Source organism: Gorilla gorilla, chromosome 12 (assembly GCF_029281585.2).
Source record: "Gorilla gorilla gorilla isolate KB3781 chromosome 12, NHGRI_mGorGor1-v2.1_pri, whole genome shotgun sequence".
Taxonomy (NCBI): Eukaryota; Metazoa; Chordata; class Mammalia; order Primates; family Hominidae; genus Gorilla; species Gorilla gorilla.
Window position 1 is genome coordinate 85,937,451 of NC_073236.2, and position 25,363 is coordinate 85,962,813.

The 25,363-nt window shown below is 41.0% G+C and overlaps 3 protein-coding genes across 4 annotated transcripts in view; all 3 read left to right on the forward strand.

The window, feature by feature from the left end:
* The window catches only part of PSME4 (proteasome activator subunit 4), a 106,363-nt gene extending 98,555 nt beyond the window's left edge, over nucleotides 1–7,808 (forward strand). The window contains exons 44-47 of one of the 2 annotated variants that reach the window (XM_019021080.4): nucleotides 3,238–3,400; nucleotides 5,789–5,922; nucleotides 6,449–6,587; nucleotides 7,099–7,808. In XM_019021080.4, coding sequence (XP_018876625.2) covers nucleotides 3,238–3,400; nucleotides 5,789–5,922; nucleotides 6,449–6,583 — 432 coding nt within the window. In that variant the 3' untranslated portion in view covers nucleotides 6,584–6,587; nucleotides 7,099–7,808. Of the gene's footprint in view, nucleotides 1–3,237; nucleotides 3,413–5,788; nucleotides 5,923–6,448; nucleotides 6,588–7,098 lie in introns of both variants that reach the window. The other variant, XM_031007900.3, reaches the window with a different exon arrangement.
* Nucleotides 7,809–12,670: 4,862 nt separating this feature from the next.
* ASB3 (ankyrin repeat and SOCS box containing 3) overlaps nucleotides 12,671–25,363 on the forward strand; it is a 192,842-nt gene continuing 180,149 nt past the window's right edge. Inside the window, exon 1 of the mRNA XM_031007892.3 lies at nucleotides 12,671–12,890. Within this exon, the coding sequence (XP_030863752.1) occupies nucleotides 12,790–12,890 (101 nt within the window). The 5' untranslated portion in view covers nucleotides 12,671–12,789. The remainder of the gene's footprint in view (nucleotides 12,891–25,363) is intronic.
* On the forward strand, nucleotides 12,794–23,492 carry GPR75 (G protein-coupled receptor 75). The gene is made up of 2 exons (XM_055377894.2): nucleotides 12,794–12,890; nucleotides 17,521–23,492. The coding sequence occupies exon 2, from the start codon at nucleotides 17,630–17,632 to the stop codon at nucleotides 19,250–19,252; it is 1,623 nt and encodes a 540-aa protein (XP_055233869.1). The 5' UTR covers nucleotides 12,794–12,890; nucleotides 17,521–17,629; the 3' UTR covers nucleotides 19,253–23,492.

Consider the following 25,363-nt stretch of genomic DNA (forward strand, 5'->3'; position numbering starts at 1 on the left):
ATTTTTATGGTTTCTTTTTTTTTTTTTTTTTTTTTTTTGAGACCGAGTCTTGCTTTGTTGTCCAGGCTGTAGTGCAGTGGCACAATTATGGCTCACTGCAGCCTCTGCCTCCTGAGGTCAAGTGATCCTCCCACCTCAGCCTCCTGAGTAGCTGGGACTGTGTGTATTCGCCACCACACGGAATTACTTTTTTTGTATTTTTTTAGAGGCAGGGTTTTGCCACACTGCCCAGGCTGGTCTCAAACTCCTGGGCCCAAGCAATCTACCCGCCTTGGCCTTATAAATTATTTTTATATTTTCTTCCATATAGAGGTTTAAACATAGCCGTTATATAAACATAACTATGATCATTAAAACTATCATATTTTTAAAGCAACATGTAAAACCAAAAAGCAGTAATAATTCGCTAAATTCTGTTCGTTGATAGTATGGGGAAAAACAATGTTATCTAAATGAGAACTGTTTAAAGAAACCTTACTGTATTTAAAGGAAACTTCTTAGAAATAGAGGAAAATAGTATGTTTTTAGCTGAGAAGGCTAAATATATTCTTTCCTCACTTTTTAAAGTTAGTTAATTATAGACATGGACCCTGGAGTAAAATATCTCAGAAGTAGACCCTGTCACTGGAAAACAGCATAAATCAGTTGGAGGTGTTGGGGATCATTTGTTAGCAATTTGAAGTAAGAGAAAAATAAATTAAAACATCTCATATTACAGTATATTTTTGATAAAGAGATTTACCTTCCCCGCCCCTCCTTTTTTTGGAGAGGGAGTTTCACTCTTTTTGCCCAGGCTGGAGTGCAGTGGTGCGATCTCGGCTCACTGCAACCTCTGCCCCCTGGGTTGAAGCGATTCTCCTGCTTCAGCCTCCTGAGTAGCTGGGATTACAGACACCTGCCAACCACGCCCAGCTAATTTTTATATTTTTAGTAGAGACGGGGTTTTACCATGTTGGCCAGGCTGGTCTCAAACTCCTGACCTCAGGTGATCCACCCGCCCTGGGCCTCCCAAAGTACTAGGATACAGGCGTGAGCCACCATGCCCTGCCAATCACCACCTCCGGCTTTAAAAAATAAATTAGGAGAAAGTGGATTTGGATATTATTTATAGGAACGTAATAGGAGCAGAGATGACTTTCTAAGCCTTTGAGTTAATAGACGTCACATCAAAACATGCACAGATCTGACTACTCAGAGTGGTGGTGGTATTGTAATAATGTATGCAGATAGCCGGGCGTGGTGGCTCATGCCTGTAATCCCAGCACTTTGGGAGGCCGAGGTGGGCGGATCACGAGGTCAGGAGATTGAGACCATCCTGGCTAACATGGTGAAACCCCATCTCTCCTAAAAATACAAAAAAATTAGCCAGGCGTGGCAGTGGGTTGTAGCTGTAGTCCCAGCTACTTGGGAGGCTGAGGCAAGAGAATGGTGTCAACCCAGGGTGTGGAGCTTGCAGTGAGCCAAGATCGTGCCACTGCACTCCATCCTGGTGACAGAGCGAGACTCCATCTCAAAAAAAAAAAGTATACAGATAAAGACACTACTTGCTATAAGCAGTGAAAAGTCACACTTCCCAATGACCAGGAAAATGCAAACTTGAAACAGTGAGGCATTTTTAGCTACTCCTAATTTAGTGTTTTCCTCCCTTCACAAAACAAAAATGTGTAGTGATGAAAAGCAGTGTAAGGTATAACTGGTAGTTCACATTTAAGTTTTGTGTCATTATATGTTAGCACTAGCTTTTTTGAAAAGCAACTAATAGCCATAAAATTAGCTGTAAAATTGTTTATATCTTTAAACTTACTAATCCCAATTTTTGTAATCTATTCTATGAAAATATACTGCAGGCCGGGCACAGAGGCTTACGCCTGTAATCCCAGCACTTTGGGAGGCCACGGCAGGAGGATTGCTTGAGCCCAGGAGTTGGAGATCAGCCTGGGCAACAAAAAAAAAAGTGAGACCTGTGTCTACAAAAAATAAAAAAATAAAAACGGAGTGAAAATATATACTGTAATATGAAAAGTTACACAAATTAAGAATATAGCATAGTGCTGAGAATATGAAAGCAATCTAGTCAGTATTTATGAAAATAAATTTTGGCAGCTGGGTGCGGTAGCTCATGCCTGTAATCGCAGCACTTTGGGAGGCTGACGTGGGCGGATCACGAGGTCAGAAGATCAAGACCATCCTCACTAACATGGTGAAACCCCATCTCTACTAAAAATACAAAAAAAAAAAAAAAATAGCCATGGTGTCAGGTGCCTGTAGTCCCAGCTACTTGGGAGGATGAGGCAGGAGAATGGCATGAACCCAGGAGGCAGAGCTTGCAGTGAGCCAAGACTGCGCCACTGCACTCCAGCCTGGGCGACAGAGCGAGACTCCATCTCAAAAAAAAAAAAGAAAGAAAAGAAAAGAAATTGTGGCATATAAGCTTTATAGGAAATAGTGCAACCAGTAAAACATTTTATGATGTATTTCATATGCTAGTGTAATGAACGCAGCAAAGAACATGTTACGTACTTGACAGACGATGATAAAATTATGAGAAACCTTTTGAAGGAATACAACAGAGCAAAACATCTGTTTTTTAAAATTATCATTGTGTATTATGAATATTAAACAAATGTTTGTGATTTATATGTGAAACAATGTCTTTTTACTGCGTTTTTGTTTTCCCAAAAGTTGAGTTACCATTCCAATTTGAAATGGACTGTGTACACGCTTCATTTAGTACTTTTGTAAACTGTGTTTGTGATCTGACAGCAGCCTGTGAAATTCATAAGAATCACATAGGATGTAAGTCTCCATGATGTATGCCAATTACAGAAATTAGGTTGGTCTGTGTCTTTGTTACTAACAAAAATAGCTATAGCAGTGGCCTTCAGAGATGTAGAGTCTGGAAAAACTTGATCTTAATGTCAGGTTCTGGCACTGCTTTTACAGTTATAGCCCTGATGAGAGCTATCAGTAGGGAAAATAATTTATGGAGAAATTTAATTTTGCTAAAAGAGATAAAAGTTTATGCTCATAACCCTAATGTAGTTTTTATCCATTATGAGGCCACAAACTCTTTGAGAATCTGCTGAAATCTCTATTAAGAAACTGCCAAAGAGCATACACAAAATTTGCATGCAATTTCAGGGAAGGTCTTCACCCCAGTTCCCACACTACCCCCTATCCTCCATTATTCCCTCAGACTTAGATTGTCAGTCCTAATAGAAATTATTATATCTACAGGTTCGAGAAATGGCTGCTACTACCTTAAGTGGTCTGCTACAGTGTAACTTTCTTACCATGGACAGTCCTATGCAGATTCATTTTGAGCAACTTTGCAAAACAAAACTACCTAAGAAAAGAAAGCGAGACCCTGGTTCTGTAGGAGATACCATTCCTTCTGCAGGTAACATTGCTGGTAGGAAACACCTATATCCTATTGGGATTAATGAGGGTTAACCAGGCTTACTCATATTTATTGAATAACTTGTATGTATGTGCCCAGGTCTATGCTAGGTATTGGGAAAAGTTTTCCCTACTTTTGAGGAATTTTGCATATAGAAAGCAGGACTTGGAATGTAGAAAAGCTAAAATTGAGGTAGGTACAAAGGAACCTATAGAACTGCTACCTAACAACTATTGTATTCAGTCTACCCTCCACCCAGAATAGCTTCATAAAAAAGAGATATTCAGAATTAGTTATTTTGGAGGGTCTGAAAAACCTGTTTTGGAATTTAGAACTTAAATGTAGATATACTAACAGAAAAAACTAAACAAAGCAAGCCTTGTTTTTTATTTGGAGAGGGGATTATTCGGTCCTTCATTAGTCCTTTGGTGAGAGGGTGCGGAGTCATTGCAGGAGCTTCCAATCTAATTGAATATAGACACAAGATAAACACGAGAATAAGATCTGACTACTATGTCATGTTTAAAAAGAAATGTAAATGTGATTACAAAGATGCATCTTGCCATGTTAACTGTAATCATAATAGAAAATACATAAAAAGATTAATACTAAGTAGGAATTTTATTGAATTTAGAGGAAGTGCTTAGAATATAAAGCTTTTACTGCTGATTAGTGTCTTAATTATGTCATAAAGTTACCTAGTAACAGAATCCAATAAAATATCAATGTACATTCTAGTATCTTTGCTTTTTGGGATATATATATGTATGTATATATATTTTATATATATTATAAATATATTTTATAATATATATTTTTTGGAAACAGGATCTTCCACTGTCACCCAGGCTGGAGTGCAGTGGCATGATCTCAGCCCCCTGCAACCTCCACCTCCTGGGTTCAGGCGATTCTCATGCCTCTGTTAGCCGAGTAGCTAGGATTACAGGCGCGCGCTACTACACCTGGCTAATTTTTTGTATTTTTAGTAGAGTTTCACCATGTTGGTCAGGCTGGTCTTGAACTCCTGACCTCAAGTGATCCACCCACCTGGGCCTTCTAGAATACTGGGATTACAGACGTGAGCCACAGCGCCCGGCCTGATAACTCTGTTTTTTTAATGATAAAGCACGAAAGTATTTTTAGGTCTTTTGTTACACCAAATGATATTGTTTACAATTTTGACCAGTCCAAATTCTCTTTTCCTTACCTTCAACTCCCTATTTTCCATGTGTCACAAATACAAATGTAATATGCCTTAAAACACGTGAATACACACACCTTTATTGAGGAACTGAGAATTTGAAACCACTTTAACTTACACCACTACAGAAAGAATAGAGACCCTTTAGAATACAGACATGCTGCAGTTCTCTGTTTTAAGAAATAGACATTCTTCATACATGATGTGTAAACATCATTAGTAAACACTAATGAATTGATGTATTCTGGGTAGGGGCGTCACATCCAGAAAAAAAAAAAAAAAACGCTAATTTTGATTGGAGATTGTTTTAGAATCAGGGATTGTACTGGCCTAGGTACAATTATGCTGTCATTGATAAGCAACTATGGAAGTCTTGAAAAATCCTTTTTTTTTTTTTGAGGTAAGGTCTTGCTCTATCGCCCTCCTTGGAGTACAGTGGTTTTGAATATGGCTCACTGCAGCCTTGACCTCCCAGGCTCAAGCGATCCTCCTGCCTCAGCCTGTTGTCCAGCTGGAACCACAGGCATGCACTGCCATGCCCAGCATTTTTTTTTTTTTTTTTTTTTTTTTTCTTGAGACGGAGCCTCACTCTGTATCCCAGGCTGGAGTACAGTGGTGCGATCTTGGCTCACTGCAACCTCTGCTTCCCTGGTCAAATGATTCTCATGCCTCAGCTTCTGGGTATCTGTGACTTCACATGCCATCACACCCAGCTAATTTTTGTATTTTTAGCAGAGACAGGGTTTCGCCACGTTGGCCAAGCTGTTCTTGAACTCCTGACCTCAGGTGATCCACCCGCCCTGGTCTCTCAATGTGCTGGGATTATTGGCATAAACCACCATGCCTGGCTACCAGCTGATTTTTAAAAATTATTTTTGGAGAGACAGGTTCTCACTTTATTGCGCTGGCTGGTCTCAAATTCCTGGCCTCAAGTGATCCTCCTACCTTGGCCTCCCAAAGTGCTGGGATTACAGGTATGAGCCACTGTGCCCAGCTGACAAATTCTTAAATACAGAATTATGTTTAGCCTCAAAATCAAGTATTTGATGTGTTTACATGTAGATTCATTTTAAATGCAGAAATTCACATATTGAAAACAACACAATTGAAAACTAATTTTATCTCACTGTAACAAGTGCATTAGAGACATATATATATTTGCACAAATGTTGCTTTTGTCTTTGCAGAGTTGGTCAAACGCCATGCTGGGGTGCTAGGACTTGGTGCATGTGTTCTTTCTAGTCCTTACGATGTTCCCACCTGGATGCCCCAGCTCCTCATGAATCTCAGTGCACATCTAAATGATCCTCAGCCTATTGAGGTACAGTTCTTCCTTATTAGTTTGTACGTGTATTATCACTGATGTTTTCTAAGAAACCTTAATAATAATTTCCTATACACTCTGAACTAACTGCTTTCATAAAGCTACTGCCTCTGCCAGGGCTTAGTCTGCTCACCAGTAATTATTAAAAAATTACAGAGACCTTGCTGCCATGGATATTTGAGATCTTTTGGTAGTGAGGAAATTATTGTAGCTTCTATCCCTCCCAGTCCAATGGAAGTAAAGTACTGTCAATATTGTTGTGATAAATTTTATGTTTCTATTTTTCTAGCACTGCAAAGTATTTTACTGGAAGCTAATATTAAATAGGAAATTATGATGGCATTTTTAGTAACTCAAAAGACCATTCACTTTGTCCTTCTCATTGGCTTTTTGGTTTTGTAGAACTTGGTATTGTGTGAGATCTGAAGTCTAGAGGGACGGGGGTAATTTAACTAAAAGTATCCTACATATGATCCTGGTTGTCCAGAGAGGTTAAAACATATGTGGGTTGTCTACTTTACAGATGACTGTAAAAAAAACCTTATCCAATTTCCGAAGGACTCACCATGACAACTGGCAGGAACACAAACAGCAATTCACTGATGACCAACTGCTTGTTCTCACCGATCTTCTTGTGTCACCATGCTATTATGCATAGAAAGGTAAGTCAGCAAAGTTCTGAATTTACATTGGTTTGGTGACTGAGAACTAGATATTTATTGTTTTTTTTCTTTTTGCTGACATTCTTAGATGTCAGTGTTTAGATAAAGTTGGATGGCGGGGATTGTTTGTTTTTAAACATGGCTTTTGCTACGGCCATTGGAAATGAGAATTTTGCTGTGCCTCCTTGCTTTAGGTTTAAAGCAGAGAAAATGTGTGACTGCTTTTGGACCTTTGTAAATGAGTGGTGTCAGCCTGGGAATAGTTAGATAAAGGAAAATAAATCTTATTCTTGGTTGCCTCCTGGGTGGGGCTGGGACATTTTGTGTGGCCCTGAGGACTCTGGGTTCTAAAAGTTGTGAGAACTTGATCTGGATTCTTACACCCATTCTGTTAAAGAGGGAGTACCCAGAAGCCTTTCTACTGGAATAGGAAGAATAAAAATTTCATTTATTAGGCTTTTAGAGTTGGATGTCTTGTTACCTAATTGAAATTTTTTCCTCCCTGATACAGATGACTAGTCCTCACTTCAGGCTCTTTTCATCAAAAATTCCACACCCTCAGGTACCATCTGTGGTGGCTCTCTGCAAGTTTTAAAACTGCCTCTGCTGAGCTCTCATCATTTTGGTGGTTTCTGTGTTAGATCTCGTTAGTCTGCATTCCACAGCTTCTCAGTTGCCATTTGATTTCCCAACTTGTCCGGAAGTGTTTCCAGAATACTGATCACTTTTTTTTTTTTGAGGCATCTGACAAAGTCACAAAGTCTCAGACTAGAAATAATTACCCAGTATGATCATGGCATCCAAGACCAGAGTCTCAGAACTCATTAAGAAACAGTTTACTTGGAATGGAGAATACCCATCTGTAATACAGGTCCTGTCATTTCATTCATCTCAAATTATTTTGAATTCTTCCCAAATGGCTGCTGGATTTAGATGGTAGTAGGGGCTGTGGGCCATAAATCTGAAGCCTTGAGAACCTTGGGTCTGGAGAGCCATGAAGAGGGAAGGAAAAGAGGGCAAGTCCTGAACCTAACCAATGACCTGATGGATTGCTCCACCAAGACACAGAAGTGAAGTCTGTGTCTGTGCACTTCCCACAGACTGGAGTTTTTGGTGCTGAATAGAGCCAGTTGCTAAAAAATTGGGGGTTTGGTGAAGAAATCTGATTGTTGTGTGTATTCAGTGTGTGATTTTAAAAATAAACAGCAACAACAATAAAAACCCTGACTGGCTGTTTTTTCCCTGTATTCTTTACAACTATTTTTTGACCCTCTGAAAATTGTTATACTTCACCTAAATGGAAGACTGCTGTGTTTGTGGAAATTTTGTAATTTTTTTCTTTATTTTATTCTCTCTCTCTCTCTCTCTCCCTTTTTATTTTGCCTGCAGAATCGTTGAGAGACTAATAAGGCTTAATATTTAATTGATTTGTTTAATATGTTATATAAATGTAAAAGATTGTATAAACTGTAGAGATAGCATTGGCAAGACTTTGTACAGATGCAACCTTTTACACAACATCATTGTGTAATTTGTAAAGATTCACGTGTAGTTCTTTATTATAGTGATTTTGGGCTTTTGTACCCACTGAATGCCATTTTTTGTGTTTTTAAATTATTTTCTTTATCTTTCCTTGTTACAAAAACTGAGATGTGGGGTTTTTCTTTTTTTTTTTTTTTTTCAGTTCACTTATCATTAGAATGTCTGAACTTTTATGTAACATTTTTGTGTGCATCTCTCAATGCTAACACCACATGTTTGCCTATGACAAGTTTATAGAGTGAAAGGTATCTTCTGGGTTGAAATAATTCACAAATTGGTGAATGTCATCTTGCAACACATCCTGTACAGTCTTCCTTAAAGGAACACTACAGTATATTTTTAGTATCTACATGCTGAATGACTGAATACAGACCTAAGCACAGCAGTGGTCCTGGTACAGTATTTAAGTGTCGGCATACACAGGCGTAATCCCTGTATAAAGTAGTGCCAAACTGATTCCAGTTGTGTAACTAGTTTAAAACCCAATAAATGGATTCTTTTTAACACCTGGCTTTTGTCTTCATTAAGAGGAGAAGACAGTTCTGTAGGCAGTGACTCCTGTGGATTTCCTTTTGCAGCCATAGATTTGTATCTATAAATGTATGTCCTCTGACCGGTATAAATTATCTGGATCTGCCCTGTACAATACAGTAGCTACTAGCCATATCTGACTGTTTATATTTAATTAAATAAAAAATGTATTCCCTCAGTCTCACCGGCACATTTTAAATACTCTTGAGCCACATGTGGCTAGTGGTTACCACACTGAATAATATCGATGAACTTTTCCATCATCACAGAAAGTTCACCTAGCACTGACCTAAGTGATTGATTCTTTTTGTGTGGAGTTGTGGGAGACAGAGTTTTGCTCTGTCATCTAGGCTGGAGTGCAATGGCACAATCTTGGCTTACTGCAACCTCTGCCTCCCATGTTCCCATGAGCAATGCTCATGCCTTAGCCTCCAGAATAGCTGGGACTATAGGCATGCACCAGCACGCCCGCCTGATTTTTGTATTTTAGTAGAGACAGTTTCACCGTGTTGCCCAGGCTGGGGTCAAACTCCTGAGATCAGGCAGTCCACCTGCATCGGACTCCCAAAGTGCTAGGATTACAGGTGTGAGCCACCGTGCCTTGTCCTAACTGATTGGTTCTTAAATTGATGTGCCTAAGAATCATGAGGGGATTTTGTTTAAATGTACAGGGAATTCATTGTTCCCACTTCATGATATCAATTCCTGGTCCTGAGGCCACACATTGAGAAGTGAGGCTTTACGTTGTATGTTGACCACTTCAGCTTTTTTTAATTCAGCTGTATGAAACTGCCTTAGCAATGGTTCCTAAATGGGAACTTTAAACAAAGATGTAAGATACTGGGTGCCCTCTCTGTTCCTCAATGAAAACTTCTCTGGCAGGGGTGCTCAGGCATTACAATATTAGAAGCTCTATGATGATTTAGTTGTTCAGCCAGGGTTGAGAACCACATGAATCCCACCACAGACCTAAAAAGAGGGTACCTTAATCTGAGTGCCTAACATGCTCCCAGGTGATTCTGATTCTGGGTTTGGAAGTCGCTTATTACTTTGATATTTCCCCTAGTGACATTGTCCTGTGAATTAATTGTTTACCAATAGGAAAAATGAAATTTTTTACCAGGAGGGAAAAGGAGAAGGGGGTGGAGAAAAGAGTTGCATGGCTTGTATGGTCTAAGATAGTTCTTAACATGTATATGGTGTGTTAAAAAGCATGAGGACAGCAGGAACTGTGTTAAGGGTGGTAACAAGATTTACTAGAGGAGGAGGGGAGAGGCTGACCTGTGTTTGGAAGTCACTGTTGACTGGGCATGGAAGACAGCATGGGCCACTCTCTGAGGGTGGATGAGAAGTGAGGAGAAGAAAAAGCCTATTTATCTTTTTATAAGGTCAAATAAATCTTTAGTTTCTGAATGGATCCTTTAGAAAGCAAAGACTGCAGATTGTCCTTCAAAATTTAGGAGGAAAATTTACTCACCTATTAATGTAAATGAAAGTTTAGGTGCAAATATATGATAAAGCTGTTTTCAAATATTTGAAATACTTGTCGTTACCAAGCCCTTTAAGCCGCAGGCCACTTTTGGTAATTAGGAGTGTGGCCAGAAAGACTAAAGAGCAATTTTGTTTTATTAAAAAATTAACTTTTGGCCAGGCGCAGTGGCTCACATCTGTAATCCCAGCACTTTAGGATCGCTTGAGCCCAAGAGTTTGAGACCAGCCTGGGCAACATAGAAAGACCCTATTTCTACAAAAAATAGAAAAAAATAGCTGGGTGTGGTGGTACGTGCCTGTAGTCCCAGCTACTTGGGGGGCTGATGTGGGAGGCAGAGGTTACAGTGAACTGAGATCACGGCACTGCACTCCAGCCTAGGTGACAGAATGAGACCGTGTCTCACAAAAATAAAAAAATCATGAGCTATCATCACAGGAAAAGTAACTTTTTCTACGTGGCCTTCATAATTGTTTTTGTAGACTTTGTCTTCTCAGTATATCCTAACTGTTTTAAGTATTCCTTTTGAACATCAAGGTTGTTTTCAGTTTCCTGTACTACAGATTACACTGCAGTGCACATTTTCATACCTTTATGCTTTAAGACTCTTCTTTTGTTGGAGCAGTTCCAAGGAGTGAGAGATGCTTAGATGAGGAGCTTTTTTTGTTTTAAAGAACATTTTAACAGCTCTCATATTTGCTATTTTCCTCAAAGTGCACATGTATCCATTTGCATTGCAATAATAAGAGTGTATTAGAAGAATGCCAGTGTCAGGGCAGATTGATAGCCAATTCATGATCTATAATTAGCCCTGCTTATTTATTTGCAGATTTTCCATTTTTTTACTACTACCAATGTTTTTTCCAATTTCGCTCACTTGTGGATTTTGTAGATATACTAGTTTTAGCCTTGTTGAATGGTTCTAGCTAGTTCTGGAACTTTGATGAGTCCTGATTTCCTCTTCTAGATCTCTAGAATCCTTTATGATTTGTGGTTTTTTGTTTGTTTTCAGTTTCAGACCATTTCTCCGGTAGGTATAACTCTGATGGTCTCAATGCAGCCCAAACCTATTGTAATCTCCATTCATATAGCCAAATGCCTGGAAATGAACTAGCATTTATTTATGCAGTAGCTAATTTATTATAGAGAGGTATATAATTTTGATCAGAATTCCCACGCCAAATGCTAATGAGTATTTTCCTGTGGATTGTTTCTGGGACTCAAGGTTACCATTATTGATAACATATACTAGAACTGCTTTATTGCAAGTGGTTGGGAAGTGGAATATGTGGGAACTGGAAAACTTTCTTGAAGTTATTTCTAAACAGAATTCTGATGGCATACTCAACTCCTGGACTGAATAATAAGTTATCTAGCCTTCTTGCTTTTTGTTTTTTCGTTTTTTTGTTTGTTTTTGTTTTGTTTTTATGAAAGCACAGGGAACTGAAGAAATTGCATTAATTAAATTACTTGATACTTGCTAGTTCTGTTTTAAAAAGATAAACCATTAGCTAAAATGAAGAATCCAGTAGCAACAGTCTAAGTATTTCAGCTGAACGGAATCAACTTTGCTTTTCTGGTAACCAGAGTGAATGAAGGAAAGGGCATTCAAATAACATTCTCTGTTTCTAAATAGCATCCCTGAGGTTAGAAAAGTAGTAAGATCCTAGTTAGCCAGGTTGGGATACTGAAGGGAGAAGAGTTTAACTGGTTTTATTTTGTACCCATCATAGCAGACATACTTAGGAATGTTACTTGATTGTTCAGACTAAAACCTATCTTAGGAGTTCATTATTTTGGACATGTATGAATTCTAGAAGAATGAGAGAGGATGGTAATTTTAGTTTTGTGTTTTTGCTTAATAAAATTAGCCTGTACATTGCACTATGATTTACCAAGATTTTTTACATTCAACATAGTATTAAGTAATACATCAATATCCATGATTCCTGGGCTTGGTCGTTTTATTTGCATGGGTAGTTTCTTTATACTTTTCACGTTTCCTGCCAATTAGTCCCCTTGCTGAGTTCCCTCAGTGAATTCACTAATACCTTAAGAGAGCTTAGGTAAGTTCAAACAGGTTTAATTTAAATTCTATTACAATGACTTGATTTGGAAATTCTAGGTCTCAAAGTTCCAAACTGGAAGCCGCCGCCAATTTAATTCATGAGGAAAAATATTAGCCGCAGCCTAAGTGAGGAGCTAGTTAGGACGTCTTAAAAGCGCGGGGAAGGAGGAGGAGGTGGGCTGCGGGCAGGGTAAGCAGCCTAGGGAGGCCCGCAAAGACCTCCCTGGGTCCCTGCGTGCCATCAGTACCCCTATCTTTCCCTTCCTTCCTTACCACTCCACCTTGCTCTGCGTTTCAGGTTTTGGCTATTTCAGGGAGCTTGAGTTCCCCAAACAGCAAAACTGCGAGCCTGAAAAACCTTCTGGCTCAAGCGCCCCTCGTGCGGCGGGCAGCGGGAGTGGCCGGGCTCTGGGCCCCAGGAGGCCGGCGACGGAGGCGCGGAGGGTGCGGGGCGCAGGCTGGACGCCAGGCCCGGGTGTCCGGCGGAGGGGGCGGTGCCCTCGGCGTCTCCGTGACTGCGCCTCTGCGCCCGCGTCTTGCCGCGGCTCCCGGGATGCGCGGAGGCGGTGGCGATGGCGATGATGCCTCTAGTCCTGCATCATCCAGAGCGGCAGGCGGAGCTGGGGTCCGGACTGCGAGATGGAGGAGGGGCGGCTCTGCGGCCACCCGGCAGGTGAGAGGCCGCGGGCCCCTGGAGGAGGAGGACAAGCCCACGATGCCGGAGACGGCTCCCGGAGGCCGGCGGGATAGCGAGGAGCGCGGCTGCGCTGGGCCAGGCCCGGCTCCGCGTACCTGTCTTCCTGATGCGGCCTGCAGGGTAGCCTTCTCGCCCGTCCCTGCCGGTTCCCAGGCTCTGCTCGGCCGTGGAACACCCCCACCCACCCACCCACCGCCCCTACCCTGGCTGAGCCCTCCTAACCCACCACCCCTCTGCGGGATTCTTTTGCAAGCTTACCTGGCCCGGCCTAGGCCCTCCTTACCGTCACCTCACCCTTCTCCGGGAAGCCCCTACCCACCGCCAGCCCCTCACGGGGGATCGACCTCCCCTGCCCGCAGTTTCCCACTCTGTCCTCAGGCTGGGGGCTCCCTGGCCTCTTCATCCCTCCCATCAAATGACTCAGGTCTTCCCATCCCATTAGCTGCTCCGGGTTCAGTGTAGTTCTACTGGATAGAAAGAGCAAGGGCTTTGAAATCAGATAATGACCTTGGGGAAGTTATCTAACCTCCCTGAGGTTTTCCTGATCGATAGAAATACAATGGGAATCACAATAATACAGAACCTTGCTCTCTGTGAGGATTAGGCTCTGAAAATGCTAACCTAAGACATTTTGGGGCGCGCGGGGAATGGGGTTGGAAGAATTCAGGTCGTGAGTTGACTTATGAAAGCCCCTATAGCATGTTTTAATGTTCACTAAAAATTTAAAACAGCACACTAGATATATCAGAGGCTGTTCACATATCTTAATGAAAAATCATTGCCACTCAAATTATACAATAAATTTTCATCCATATTCTTTGCTTGCTAGTTACTTCAGGATGTCTCATTTGTAAGAATATGCATGTGAATTCATTCTTACTGCAGCTAATATGCATGCTTAAGACTGGTATTCCAGCTTAAAATCTTTCTGATTTTGTGACTTTAATCACATCTTCTTCTATAACCTATTCTCCGTCCCAGAGATAAAGAGTAGCTTGTATGTTTGCATTGCAAATAACATGGGTAACCTTTATTGAATATTTATGAGTAGCAAAGCAGTATTAATTTACTCCCCTTCCAAAACCACTTTTATTTTCTGCCGTCATCATGTCATTCCAAATTATGGTCACAGCCTCCTTTTTCTTAAAGTCTCAGAAGTTACTACTAAGACCTGAGTTTACTTTCCCTCCATTTTCTTGATTTCCGTTATACTAAAGTTTTTCTGCAAACCTTTTCGTCTATTCTGTCCTCTGCTTTTTCTCCCTTTTCTCTTCCCAGCCCATGATTCCTTTTTTTCTAATTATCTCAATAGGAGTGATTTATGATTACTTTATATGTGAACTACAGTTAGATACGTAGAAGAGTGTGTGTGTGTGTGTGTGTGTGTGTGTGTGTGTGTGTGTATCTGTATCTACATAGATGTAGATATAGCTATATAGGTATATCAGAATTTTGGATTCCAGAAAGTTTCAGTGGGGAAGGGATTGCAATACCTATTCATAGGATTATTGTAAGAATGAAATAAAGCTTGATAATTTATGTAAAGCCTCTAGAATAGGTGCCTGGTGTGTAATAACCACTTAATACTTCTGACCTGGGGATGCCTCCGAAAAAGGTTTTTTTGTTGTTCGGGTTAGCATGGTGGTGAAGAGTGTGGAAGAGCAACTGCTTAGATTCAAATCCATGTTCCACCACTTTAGATAACCTCTCTTTGACTTGGTTTCCTCAACTGCAAAATGGAGATGTTATATCAAGTATTTCAGGGTTGTTGTGAGGACTCAATAAGCTAATAGTGTGGAACATTGAGAAAAGTACCTGGCATATCATAAGCACTTGATAAAATTAATATACTAATAATGATGCTGATAATTATACTGCCATTGTTATCTCCTGACCTGGAATTCTTATTTTTTTAAATTTATCGAAGGCTGGGTACAGTGGCTCACACCTGTAATCTCAGCACTTTGGGAGGCCAAAGCAGGCAGATTGCTTGAGCCCAGAAGTTGGAGACCAGTGAGGGCAACATAGTGAGACTCCATCTCTATTAAAAATATATATATTGAAAAATTTAAAATTTGTTGAAAAAATGTAACTGTACAAAACGTGAAAGTTGCCTCTCCTCTACCCCAAATCACCTTTTTTCCTCCTGCCTCCTATTCTTGATTAATGTTAGTGCTTCATCATCTCATTTTTCTCCTAATCCCTTTTTCCAAATGTCTCTTAGCCTGAGGTCTTCATAACTTCCATCATCCCGCTTCATTATTACCTAGTTACTTTTCATTTCTCTTAGCATCCTAATTCAAGACTCCTCATTCTTCTAATTTCCCCAAGCCAAATTCCTGCATCCCTCTTCACCCCTCTTCATCTCTCTACCTCCAAAGAGGAAACCCTTGGAGATAAGGGGGTTAGAGACACCAGTATCACCTCCCTGCTCTTCCTGCCTCTTCAAATTGTTTTCTCTTCTACTTCCCTTTTCATAAATTAGCTGTAATCCTCCTGTTAGCAACTTTTAAAAACAGTAAAAAATTGTCTTTCTCATTATATAGGTATCAAAAGTGTTCAGAAACAGGTATACAGCCTTTAAGTGGAAGTAGAGCTATCTGGTACTATTTTTAAAAAATTCTAACCATCAAGAAACAAAAGTTCAGGATTTTCTTCTCTTATGGAACTTTTATTTAAAAGGAAAGTATAGAAAAGTTGGTCTCACTTTCCAGTGGACAAATTCACCATATCGTCCTGATCTGTACCATATGAATGTTAAGAATATAGATGAAGTTATGTTTTTCCTTGATTAAGGACACCAGTCAATTATATGGATTTCCCAGGACTGGTATATGTCTGATAGTCACTGGCATGGCTGTATCTGTTGTTAAATGTGGAGAGACTTCTGTATTGGGTAGTCCATAGCTGCTAATTGGAGCCCCAGGTAATCCCTGACTGACCTGGTTCATTCCGCTGTACCCCCTTGATCTGGCAACTAAAGGGTTAACAGCTGGAGGCTTCTGGGATCCAGCTTGAGCTGGTGGTTAAGTACACTGAACATCAGCCCTGGACCTCCGCAGTGCCACTTATTGTTCCTAAAATTCTAGATTAAGGCAAACGCTTTTTGGTTGTCAAGAACATAGTGCTGTCTCCAAGGAACAGCTTAGTCGGTCCCACCAGAAGCATCTGTTGGGAGCTGGTTGGGCACCAACCCATGCAGGACTTTGGGATTTGGGACAATGTAGATTTGTGTGAGTACACATTAAGTCTCATTGCAAAATAGAAAAAAAAAGTTAGGAAAAAGGAGCAAGAAGTTATTCTTTTAAAGTAGAGACTGCCTTACTCATCGTAGCACCTAGCACCTGGCGTAATGCTGGCATATGGTGTGCACATAATTAATATAAATTGAGCGAACGAATGCAGGAATGGGTGCATGCCTCCTGCTTCACCATCAGGATATTCTTGTTGGGATAATGGTAACTCACATTTATATAGCAGTTTAGACTTTACAATGTGGTGCTTTGCAGCTTGTAAATTTCTAGTATAATTCCAACATCCTTGGTTACTTCCAGTTTTCCGTCTCACATGTAGTCCTACACGAGGTTTTTTTCCAAAGGAGAATATGTAGTTAATTGGCCAAGAAATTGCAAGCTGGGGGAAAAATTATAAATACTGGGAAATAAAGGATTCTTCATAGGGAACGAAACAGGGTGTGTTAATGATTTATGGGAATTATGTGAAGGGCCACATTATGCATCAACAATACCCTCCAGCCTATATTTCAAGCACATGCAGTTTTTTGCCGCAGTGCTTCTGCTGCAAAGACCTACCCCCACTTCTCTTAGCCTGTCTGTCCCCACTCCATACCCCCGACCTTTCATCCAGCTGGCCCGTGCTTGCTAAAGCTCCCTTCATCCTTTCCCAGCTCCCTTTCCATGTTGGAGTAGGTTCCCCCCTTCCATGCTCTCATAGCACCCTGCAACCTTATTAGGCTGTAATTATTACATAGTTAGATTGATCTCCAACTAGATTGTGATCTCTTTGATGGAGAGATTATGTTCTTGTATATCTTCAGTGCCTGACACAGAAGTGTTTCTAAAAGTAACATCTGCACACCCCTCAAACAGAATCACAAGGGGCGAGGCCAAGAAATCTGCTCTCCAAGTGATAACTTAAACTTTTTAACATGCTCTTCAGGTGACACTTGTTTGAAAACCTCTGTGTCATAAAACTAAATATTAGCTGGATGAATGTATTTGTTTGTATCTTTTTCTGTGTTGGGCTTTGTGAGGAGAAATGCTTTCTATGCACCAAATCAGAGCTGAAAAATTCTAGTGTTTTGTTAAAAAAAAAAAAAAGAGAGAGAGAGAGCTGGGTTTGGTGGTGCATGCCTGTAGTCCCAGCTACTTGGGAAGCTAAGCCAGGAGGACTGCTTGAGCACAGGAGTTCAAGTCCAGCCTGGGCAACATGGTAAGACGCCATTGCTAATAAATGAATAAATTTTTCTCTCAAGGTGAGAGATACTAGTACTAATACTACTACTAATAATGAGATCACTGTATGAATTCCTTTCTGTTTCTACATTAATCCCTTTCTGTTTCTGGGTGTGCATTTTTGTGTGTAGGCTTATCTGCCTTGGGCCTCTTTTGTCACATATTGTTCATCTGTGAGCTGAGGCCCTGACTCACTGAGTATTTTTGGGGAGCAGAAGAAGGAGACATTTCTCTCCGAAAATGAACTCAACAGGCCACCTTCAGGATGCCCCCAATGCCACCTCGCTCCATGTGCCTCACTCACAGGAAGGAAACAGCACCTCTCTCCAGGAGGGTCTTCAGGATCTCATCCACACAGCCACCTTGGTGACCTGTACTTTTCTACTGGCGGTCATCTTCTGCCTGGGTTCCTATGGCAACTTCATTGTCTTCTTGTCCTTCTTCGATCCAGCCTTCAGGAAATTCAGAACCAACTTTGATTTCATGATCCTGAACCTGTCCTTCTGTGACCTCTTCATTTGTGGAGTGACGGCCCCCATGTTCACCTTTGTGTTATTCTTCAGCTCAGCCAGTAGTATCCCGGATGCTTTCTGCTTCACTTTCCATCTCACCAGTTCAGGCTTCATCATCATGTCCCTGAAGACAGTGGCAGTGATCGCCCTGCACCGGCTCCGGATGGTGTTGGGGAAGCAGCCTAATCGCACGGCCTCCTTTCCCTGCACCGTACTCCTCACCCTGCTTCTCTGGGCCACCAGTTTCACCCTTGCCACCTTGGCTACCTTGAAAACCAGCAAGTCCCACCTCTGTCTTCCCATGTCCAGTCTGATTGCTGGAAAAGGGAAAGCCATTTTGTCTCTCTATGTGGTCGACTTCACCTTCTGTGTTGCTGTGGTCTCTGTCTCTTACATCATGATTGCTCAGACCCTGCGGAAGAACGCTCAAGTCAGAAAGTGCCCCCCTGTAATCACAGTCGATGCTTCCAGACCACAGCCTTTCATGGGGGTCCCTGTGCAGGGAGGTGGAGATCCCATCCAGTGTGCCATGCCGGCTCTGTATAGGAACCAGAATTACAACAAACTGCAGCATGTTCAGACCCGTGGATATACCAAGAGTCCCAACCAACTGGTCACCCCTGCAGCAAGCCGACTCCAGCTGGTATCAGCCATCAACCTCTCCACTGCCAAGGATTCCAAAGCCGTGGTCACCTGTGTGATCATTGTGCTGTCAGTCCTGGTGTGCTGTCTTCCACTGGGGATTTCCTTGGTACAGGTGGTTCTCTCCAGCAATGGGAGCTTCATTCTTTACCAGTTTGAATTGTTTGGATTTACTCTTATATTTTTCAAGTCAGGATTAAACCCTTTTATATATTCTCGGAACAGTGCAGGGCTGAGAAGGAAAGTGCTCTGGTGCCTCCAATACATAGGCCTGGGTTTTTTCTGCTGCAAACAAAAGACTCGACTTCGAGCCATGGGAAAAGGGAACCTCGAAGTCAACAGAAACAAATCCTCCCATCATGAAACAAACTCTGCCTACATGTTATCTCCAAAGCCACAGAAGAAATTTGTGGACCAGGCTTGTGGCCCAAGTCATTCAAAAGAAAGTGTGGTGAGTCCCAAGATCTCTGCTGGACATCAACACTGTGGTCAGAGCAGCTCAACCCCCATCAACACTCGGATTGAACCTTACTACAGCATCTATAACAGCAGCCCTTCCCAGGAGGAGAGCAGCCCATGTAACTTACAGCCAGTAAACTCTTTTGGATTTGCCAATTCATATATTGCCATGCATTATCACACCACTAATGACTTAATGCAGGAATATGACAGCACTTCAGCCAAGCAGATTCCAGTCCCCTCCGTTTAAAGTCATGGAGGCTATAGGATCTTATGTAAACAGTTTTTGTTTCTGATACTAATGGACTTTATTCTAACTTGAGATCAATGATGGATCAAAACCTACAAGATTCAACTGAAAAGTTGGCAGTTATGGTTTTCTTTCATCTGATGTGTCAGTATCTGTTGATTTGCTTTGTAGTTTGTTGACATCTTAAGATTTGATGTGAAAGTTTTAGATTTTTTTACCCTGCTCTTTGCCCCAGTCTTTTTTACCGAGCCTTTAAATAGAAGCCAGGAATGAAGCTACTGTGTTAAAGTAGAAAGTCAACCGATTATCATGATTTGAGTCAGTGTTATGTGACTTCAAAATAAGATATTGACTGGATTTTTTTAAAGAATGTGAAGATATGATTTTTGCTGAGGTGTTATTTTTATTAATTGAATTGTAAATTTTGATTTTTTGAAGTGTTGAAATCGGGAACACTACACCTTGTTGGTAGCAGGTTGATTTGAATAAATAATATATTGTTAGCTGGGTGCAGTGGCGTGCACCTGTAGTCCTAGCTACTTGGGAGGCTGAGGCAGGAGGATCACTTGAGCCCGGGAGTATGAGTCCAGCCTGGGCAACACAGCAAGACCCTGTCTTTAAAGGAAATGTATATATTCTTTTTTTTTTTTTTTTTTTTTTTGAGACGGAGTTTCACTCTTGTTGCCCAGGCTGGAGTGCAATGGCATGACCTCGGCTCACCGCAACCTCCACCTCCCGGGTTCAAGTGATTCTCCTGTCTCAGCCTCCCAAGTAGCTGGGATTACAGGCACATGCCACCATGCCCGGCTAATTTTTGTATTTTTAGTAGAGACGGGGTTTCTCTGTGTTGGTCAGGCTGGTCTTCAACTCCTGACGTTAGGTGATCCGCCTGCCTCGGCCTCCCAAAGTGCTGGGATTACAGGCATGAGCCACCGCGCTTAGCCAGAAATATATATATTCTTAAGGCAGAAAAGGTGATAACTCTGTCTTTACCAAAAACACTCACACAGGTGTTAGGTACTTTTCTTTCATAGGGCAGTCAACTAAGAATATAGTATTATGATTATTGCCATTTCTTATTATAGACATGTTTTATGTCAATTGAGTAAGTTTACAATTCTTTTGAAAAGAAATATATTTGGGCCGGGCATGGTGGCTCACGCCTGTAATCCCAACACTTTGGGAGGCTGAGGTGGGTGGATCACCTGAGGTCAGGAGTTCGAGACCAGCCTGGACAACATGATGAAACCCCGTCTCTACTAAAAACACAAAAATTAGCAAGGCATGGTGGCAAGCGCCTGTAATCCCAGCTACTCGGGAGGTTGAGGCAAGAGAATCACTTGAACCTGGGAGACAGGTTGCAGTGAGCTGAGATCGTGCCATTGCACTCCAGCCTGGGTGACAAGAGCGAGATGTCATCTCAAAAAAATGAAAAAAAGAGAAAGAAAGAAAGAAAAGAAATATATTTTTGCTTGTTAAAAGTGGATTCTTTATTTATTTATTTTTTTCTTGAGACGGAGTCTTGCTCTGTTGCCCAGGCTGGAGTGCAGTGGCATGATCTCTGCTCACTGCAACCTGCACCTCCCGGGCTCAAGTGATTCTCCTGCCTCAGCCTCCTGAGTAGCTGGGATTACAGGCGTGTGCCACCATGCCCAGCTCATTTTTGTATTTTTAGTAGAGACAGGTATTGAACTTGTCTTGAACTCCTGACCTCAGGTGATCTGCCTGCCTCGGCCTCCCGAAGTGCTGGGATTACAGGCATGAGCCACCCCCACTGGCCCAAAAGTGAACTGTTTCTGAATGATCTTATTCAAGAAGCCTAGTGAAGAGGACTGCATCTATGGTAGAGGTGCACTGTTCCCAGGAGAGAAGGCACGGCTGTAATCATCTTTGTGTTCTGTGGAAAACAGTGTGGACTCCTGTCATGCATTGGGCAATATTTATTATTGCTTAACAAGGTTTACAGATAAGACTGGGAATGTTTTGATTTATGTTTTCCTTCTGTGTGAGAAGAGTTTACTAACCACCTGACAGTATTCAAGTAACTATTTAGAAATGACTTCTTTTTTGTCTTTATTTATTATTATGGTAGAAAAATTCTCAAGATACTCTATTTCCAAACTAATCGTTTTATTTCTCTCCCATTAATCTTAAAGTGGAAATGGGTAGAAAGAAAAAATAGATTTAAGTATTTCTATACCTGGAACTAATTTTACTATATGCTCTGCGATTCCTAGCATAACAACTGTGAACTCATATATTTATGTAAAAATATTTTCATTATACAGTTAGTATTTGAACTCACTAGATTTTTAAATGTTAGACACACAAGATGAGCATCAATATACAACACCTATCTTTATAAATTGTTATATTCAAGAGTTATTATTGCAGATGGGAAGGTACTTTGTTCCTTTGCGTAAAAGTCTTTTTTTTTTTGTAGAAACAGAGTCTTACTCTGTCACCCAGGCTAAAGTGCAGTGGCATGATCTCAGCTCACTGCAACCTCCACTTCCCGGGTTCAAGCGATTGTCTTGCCTCAGCCTCCAGAGTAGCTGGGATTACAGGTGCCCGCCACCACTCCTGGCTAATTTTTGTATTTTTGGTAGAGACAGGGTTTCACCCTGATAGCCAGGCTGGTCTTGAATTCTTGGCCTCAAGTAATCCACCCGCCTCGGCCTCCCAAAGTGCTAGGATTACAGGCATGAGAAACCATATCCAGCTGAAAGGCATTTAAAAATTTGTAGTTTCCTCCCTCAGCTGTCCCCAAATACAGGGGTCATGAGACGTATGGAGAAGACAGAATAGATATTCAATTAGAACTCTGCTCAACCTTATCTTATAACTGTTACCTTTCAGTATTGATCAGTTATTTCTATTTTTGAGATTTAAATAGGCATAGATTTTCTTTTGTTTTCTTTTTCTTCTAAATTTTCTTCTTGCGACACCCAGGGGCAGCCTCGAATTATTTTGCTTTTAAGTTCACCTTTTAGACTGATTTGCCTAGCTACTCCCTCCTTCTTTCCCTTTCTCCCTCCCTCCTTCCCTTTTTCCCTTTTCTTTTTTTTAAAATGGAGTCTCATGCTTGTTGCCCAGGATGGAGTGCAGTGGCACAATCTCGGCTCACTGCAACCTCCGCCTCCCAGGTTCAAGCGATTCTCCTGTGTCAGCCTCCCGAGTAGCTGGGACTACAGGCACGCACCACCACGCCCAGCTAATTTTTGTATTTTTAATAGAGACAAGGTTTCACCAAGTTAGCCAGGCTGGTCTCAAACTTCTGACCTTGTGATCCACCCACCTCGGCCTACCTAAGTACTGGGATTACAGGCGTGAGCCAGTGCACTGGCCTATTATCTCTTTTTAACAAAGAATTAAGAAATCTAATATTCTTTCCCAAGATCGTACAAAGAATTGTGGCAAATTAGGAATTAGATTTTTGTCTTAATTCAAAACCTGGTATTTACCCCAGTATGCCAAACAGCTTTATAATGAAGACAACATTAATCAAGCATCACATTTTTAAAGGCATATATCTATTTTCTTGGCTACGCAAAAAACCTTGTCTCTATTAGAAATACAAAAATTGGCTAGGCATTTCAAATGTGATATAAAATATTAACACAAAAGTAATTTCTATTTATAAAATTTAAAATGGCAGGTTTTCTGTGTGACGTTTGAGTTTGAGATGATTTGACTGGCATGAGGCCCATCACTAGGAGGTAAAAATTACAGCACAAAGAAAACTAAGCAGGTGCATATGAGGTATTGTCTCTTTATGCTCATCAAAAAATTATCTCCAAAAGAAAAGTTAAAAAAAGAAATTATTGTTATAAATTGCATGAAATACATAGTGGGCTCGATTCGTAGCCCCCGTCCATATCTATATCTCTATATCTATAGAGACATAACTTCTTTCTTCGTAAGTTATATATGTCTACTTCTACCTGTGTTATAATAAAGGCGTCATGATGATACAGGTGGAGGTAGAAATATATAACTTATCTCTTCATAAGGGCTAAAATGAGAACTAAAAGTAATGAGAATTCAGTTGAATATGATTAATTATCAGGATATGTTAATTAGTTCTCTTGATGCTTACTGTGATGCAAAGTATGTGATGTATTTTAAACATTTTATAAAAATTGTTCGTATGTTAACCGTTAGGCAAGATTTGTATTTCTAATGCTTTTAATGTTCTTTTAAAATAATGTTTGGAAAATAAAAATACTGAAAATCCTAACATTTCTGAACACCAGTTTGCAATATAATGAATTTCCTGTCTGATCAGGATTTAAAACTATCAGAGCATGGCAATGATCATTTTTGCACAATGGATAACAATGTGTTGAACCCCAGACAGAAAGCTCTTTCCCTTAAGAGATGAAATGACTTGTTTGACTATATATAATTTTTTTTTTTTTTTTTGTAGAGACGGGGTCTCCCTATGTTGCCCAGGTTGGTCTCCAACTCATGGGCTCAAGCGATCCTCCCGCCTCAGCCTTCCAAAGTGCTGGGAATAGAGGCGTTACATTTTGTATCATATATGCTCAGACTAATCAAGGATAGTTAATGCCAAAGACTATTTACAAAACTAAGTTTCTTACTCAGTGAAAAGAGGCTAAATGAACATTTGAACAACTCATTTAAATGAAATTTAGCTGGAAAAAGAAAAATTTTGAATCTTTATCGATCAGGGTTTGGATTTAAGAATCAAAAAGCATTAACATAAGCAGGAAAGCATTTAATATAGGAAACTAGATGTCTACAGAATGGTTAGATAGGGCTCTGTGATGAGTCTCCAGGAAAGATTCCACCATAAACATGACCAGCTGGACCAGCCAGAAATGCTACTACTTCTGCTCCAACCAAGAAGAGAGGAAGTCAGGAAGCCTACCTTGGACTTTTGACTTCAAGAACACACTGTTAAAGTTGTTGTCCACTAGTGAGGAAGTTGCTGCCAATACTATTTCCACAAAAAACTCTCTTGACACCTACAAAGCAAGTGGCTGAACAACAAGACACTGCTATAGAAAAAATCTGGCACCATGCAGTTAGATGGAGAAACTAAGGTTGCATCTAGAACCCTAGCTTCAGGGAAATCTGGAAAGTGTACTAACACAAAAGTATACTCAAAGGAGATGCACAGTTCTAATCTGTTCTGTCCACAGAGGTTCACCTTGGTAGTCAACATTTGTTTTTTTTTTGTTTTGTTTTTTTGTTTTTTGAGATGGGTTCTCACTCTGTTGCCCACGCTGGAGTGTAGTGGTGCAATCTCGGCTCACTGCAACCTCCACCTCCTGGGTTCAAGCGATTTTCCTGCCTCAGCCTCCTGAGTAGCTGAGATTACAGGCATGTGCCAACACGCCCAGCTAATTTTTGTAGCAGAGACGGGGTTTCACCATGTTGGCCAGGCTGGTCTTGAACTCCTGACCTCAGGTGATCCATCCGCCTCAGCCTCCCAAAGTGCTGTGATTATAGGCGTGAGCCACTGCGCCCGGCCAGTAGTCAACATTTTTTATACATACCTCTAGCCATACTCCCAAACAACAGCAGCAGCTATACCACCATTCTCCCTCTTGAAATAATGCAGCTTCTCTCATTTAAACAAAAATATGTAGTTTTCTAGGCGCTGCATAGCAATCTCAGCACTCTGGGAGGCTGAAGTGGGAGGATCGCTTGAGCCCAGGAGTTTGAGACCCACCTGGGCAATGTGACAAAACCCTGTTTCTACAGAAAAGTTATCTGGGCATGGTGGCAGGTACCTGTAGGCCCAGCTACTGGGGAGGCTGAGGTGGGAGGATCGCCTGAGTGAGTCCAGGAGGCCTAGGCTCCAGTGAGCCAAGATCACACCAGTGCAATCCAGTCTGCAATGAGATCCTGTCACAAAACAAAAGAAAACAAAATAAAAAATGCATACTCTCCTCCAGAGGGAAGATGCTAAGTCTGATCAATCTCTGCGTTTCTCAGTGATGTTCATTATTCTTCTAGTTCAGTCAAAAATCTCAACGTGATATCCTGTAACCTAAGGACCAAATTATAAAATTTACCACCAACAAACAAATTTAATCATCAAGGGAAAACAGAGTAAAAAGAAGAAATTGGTTGAAAATG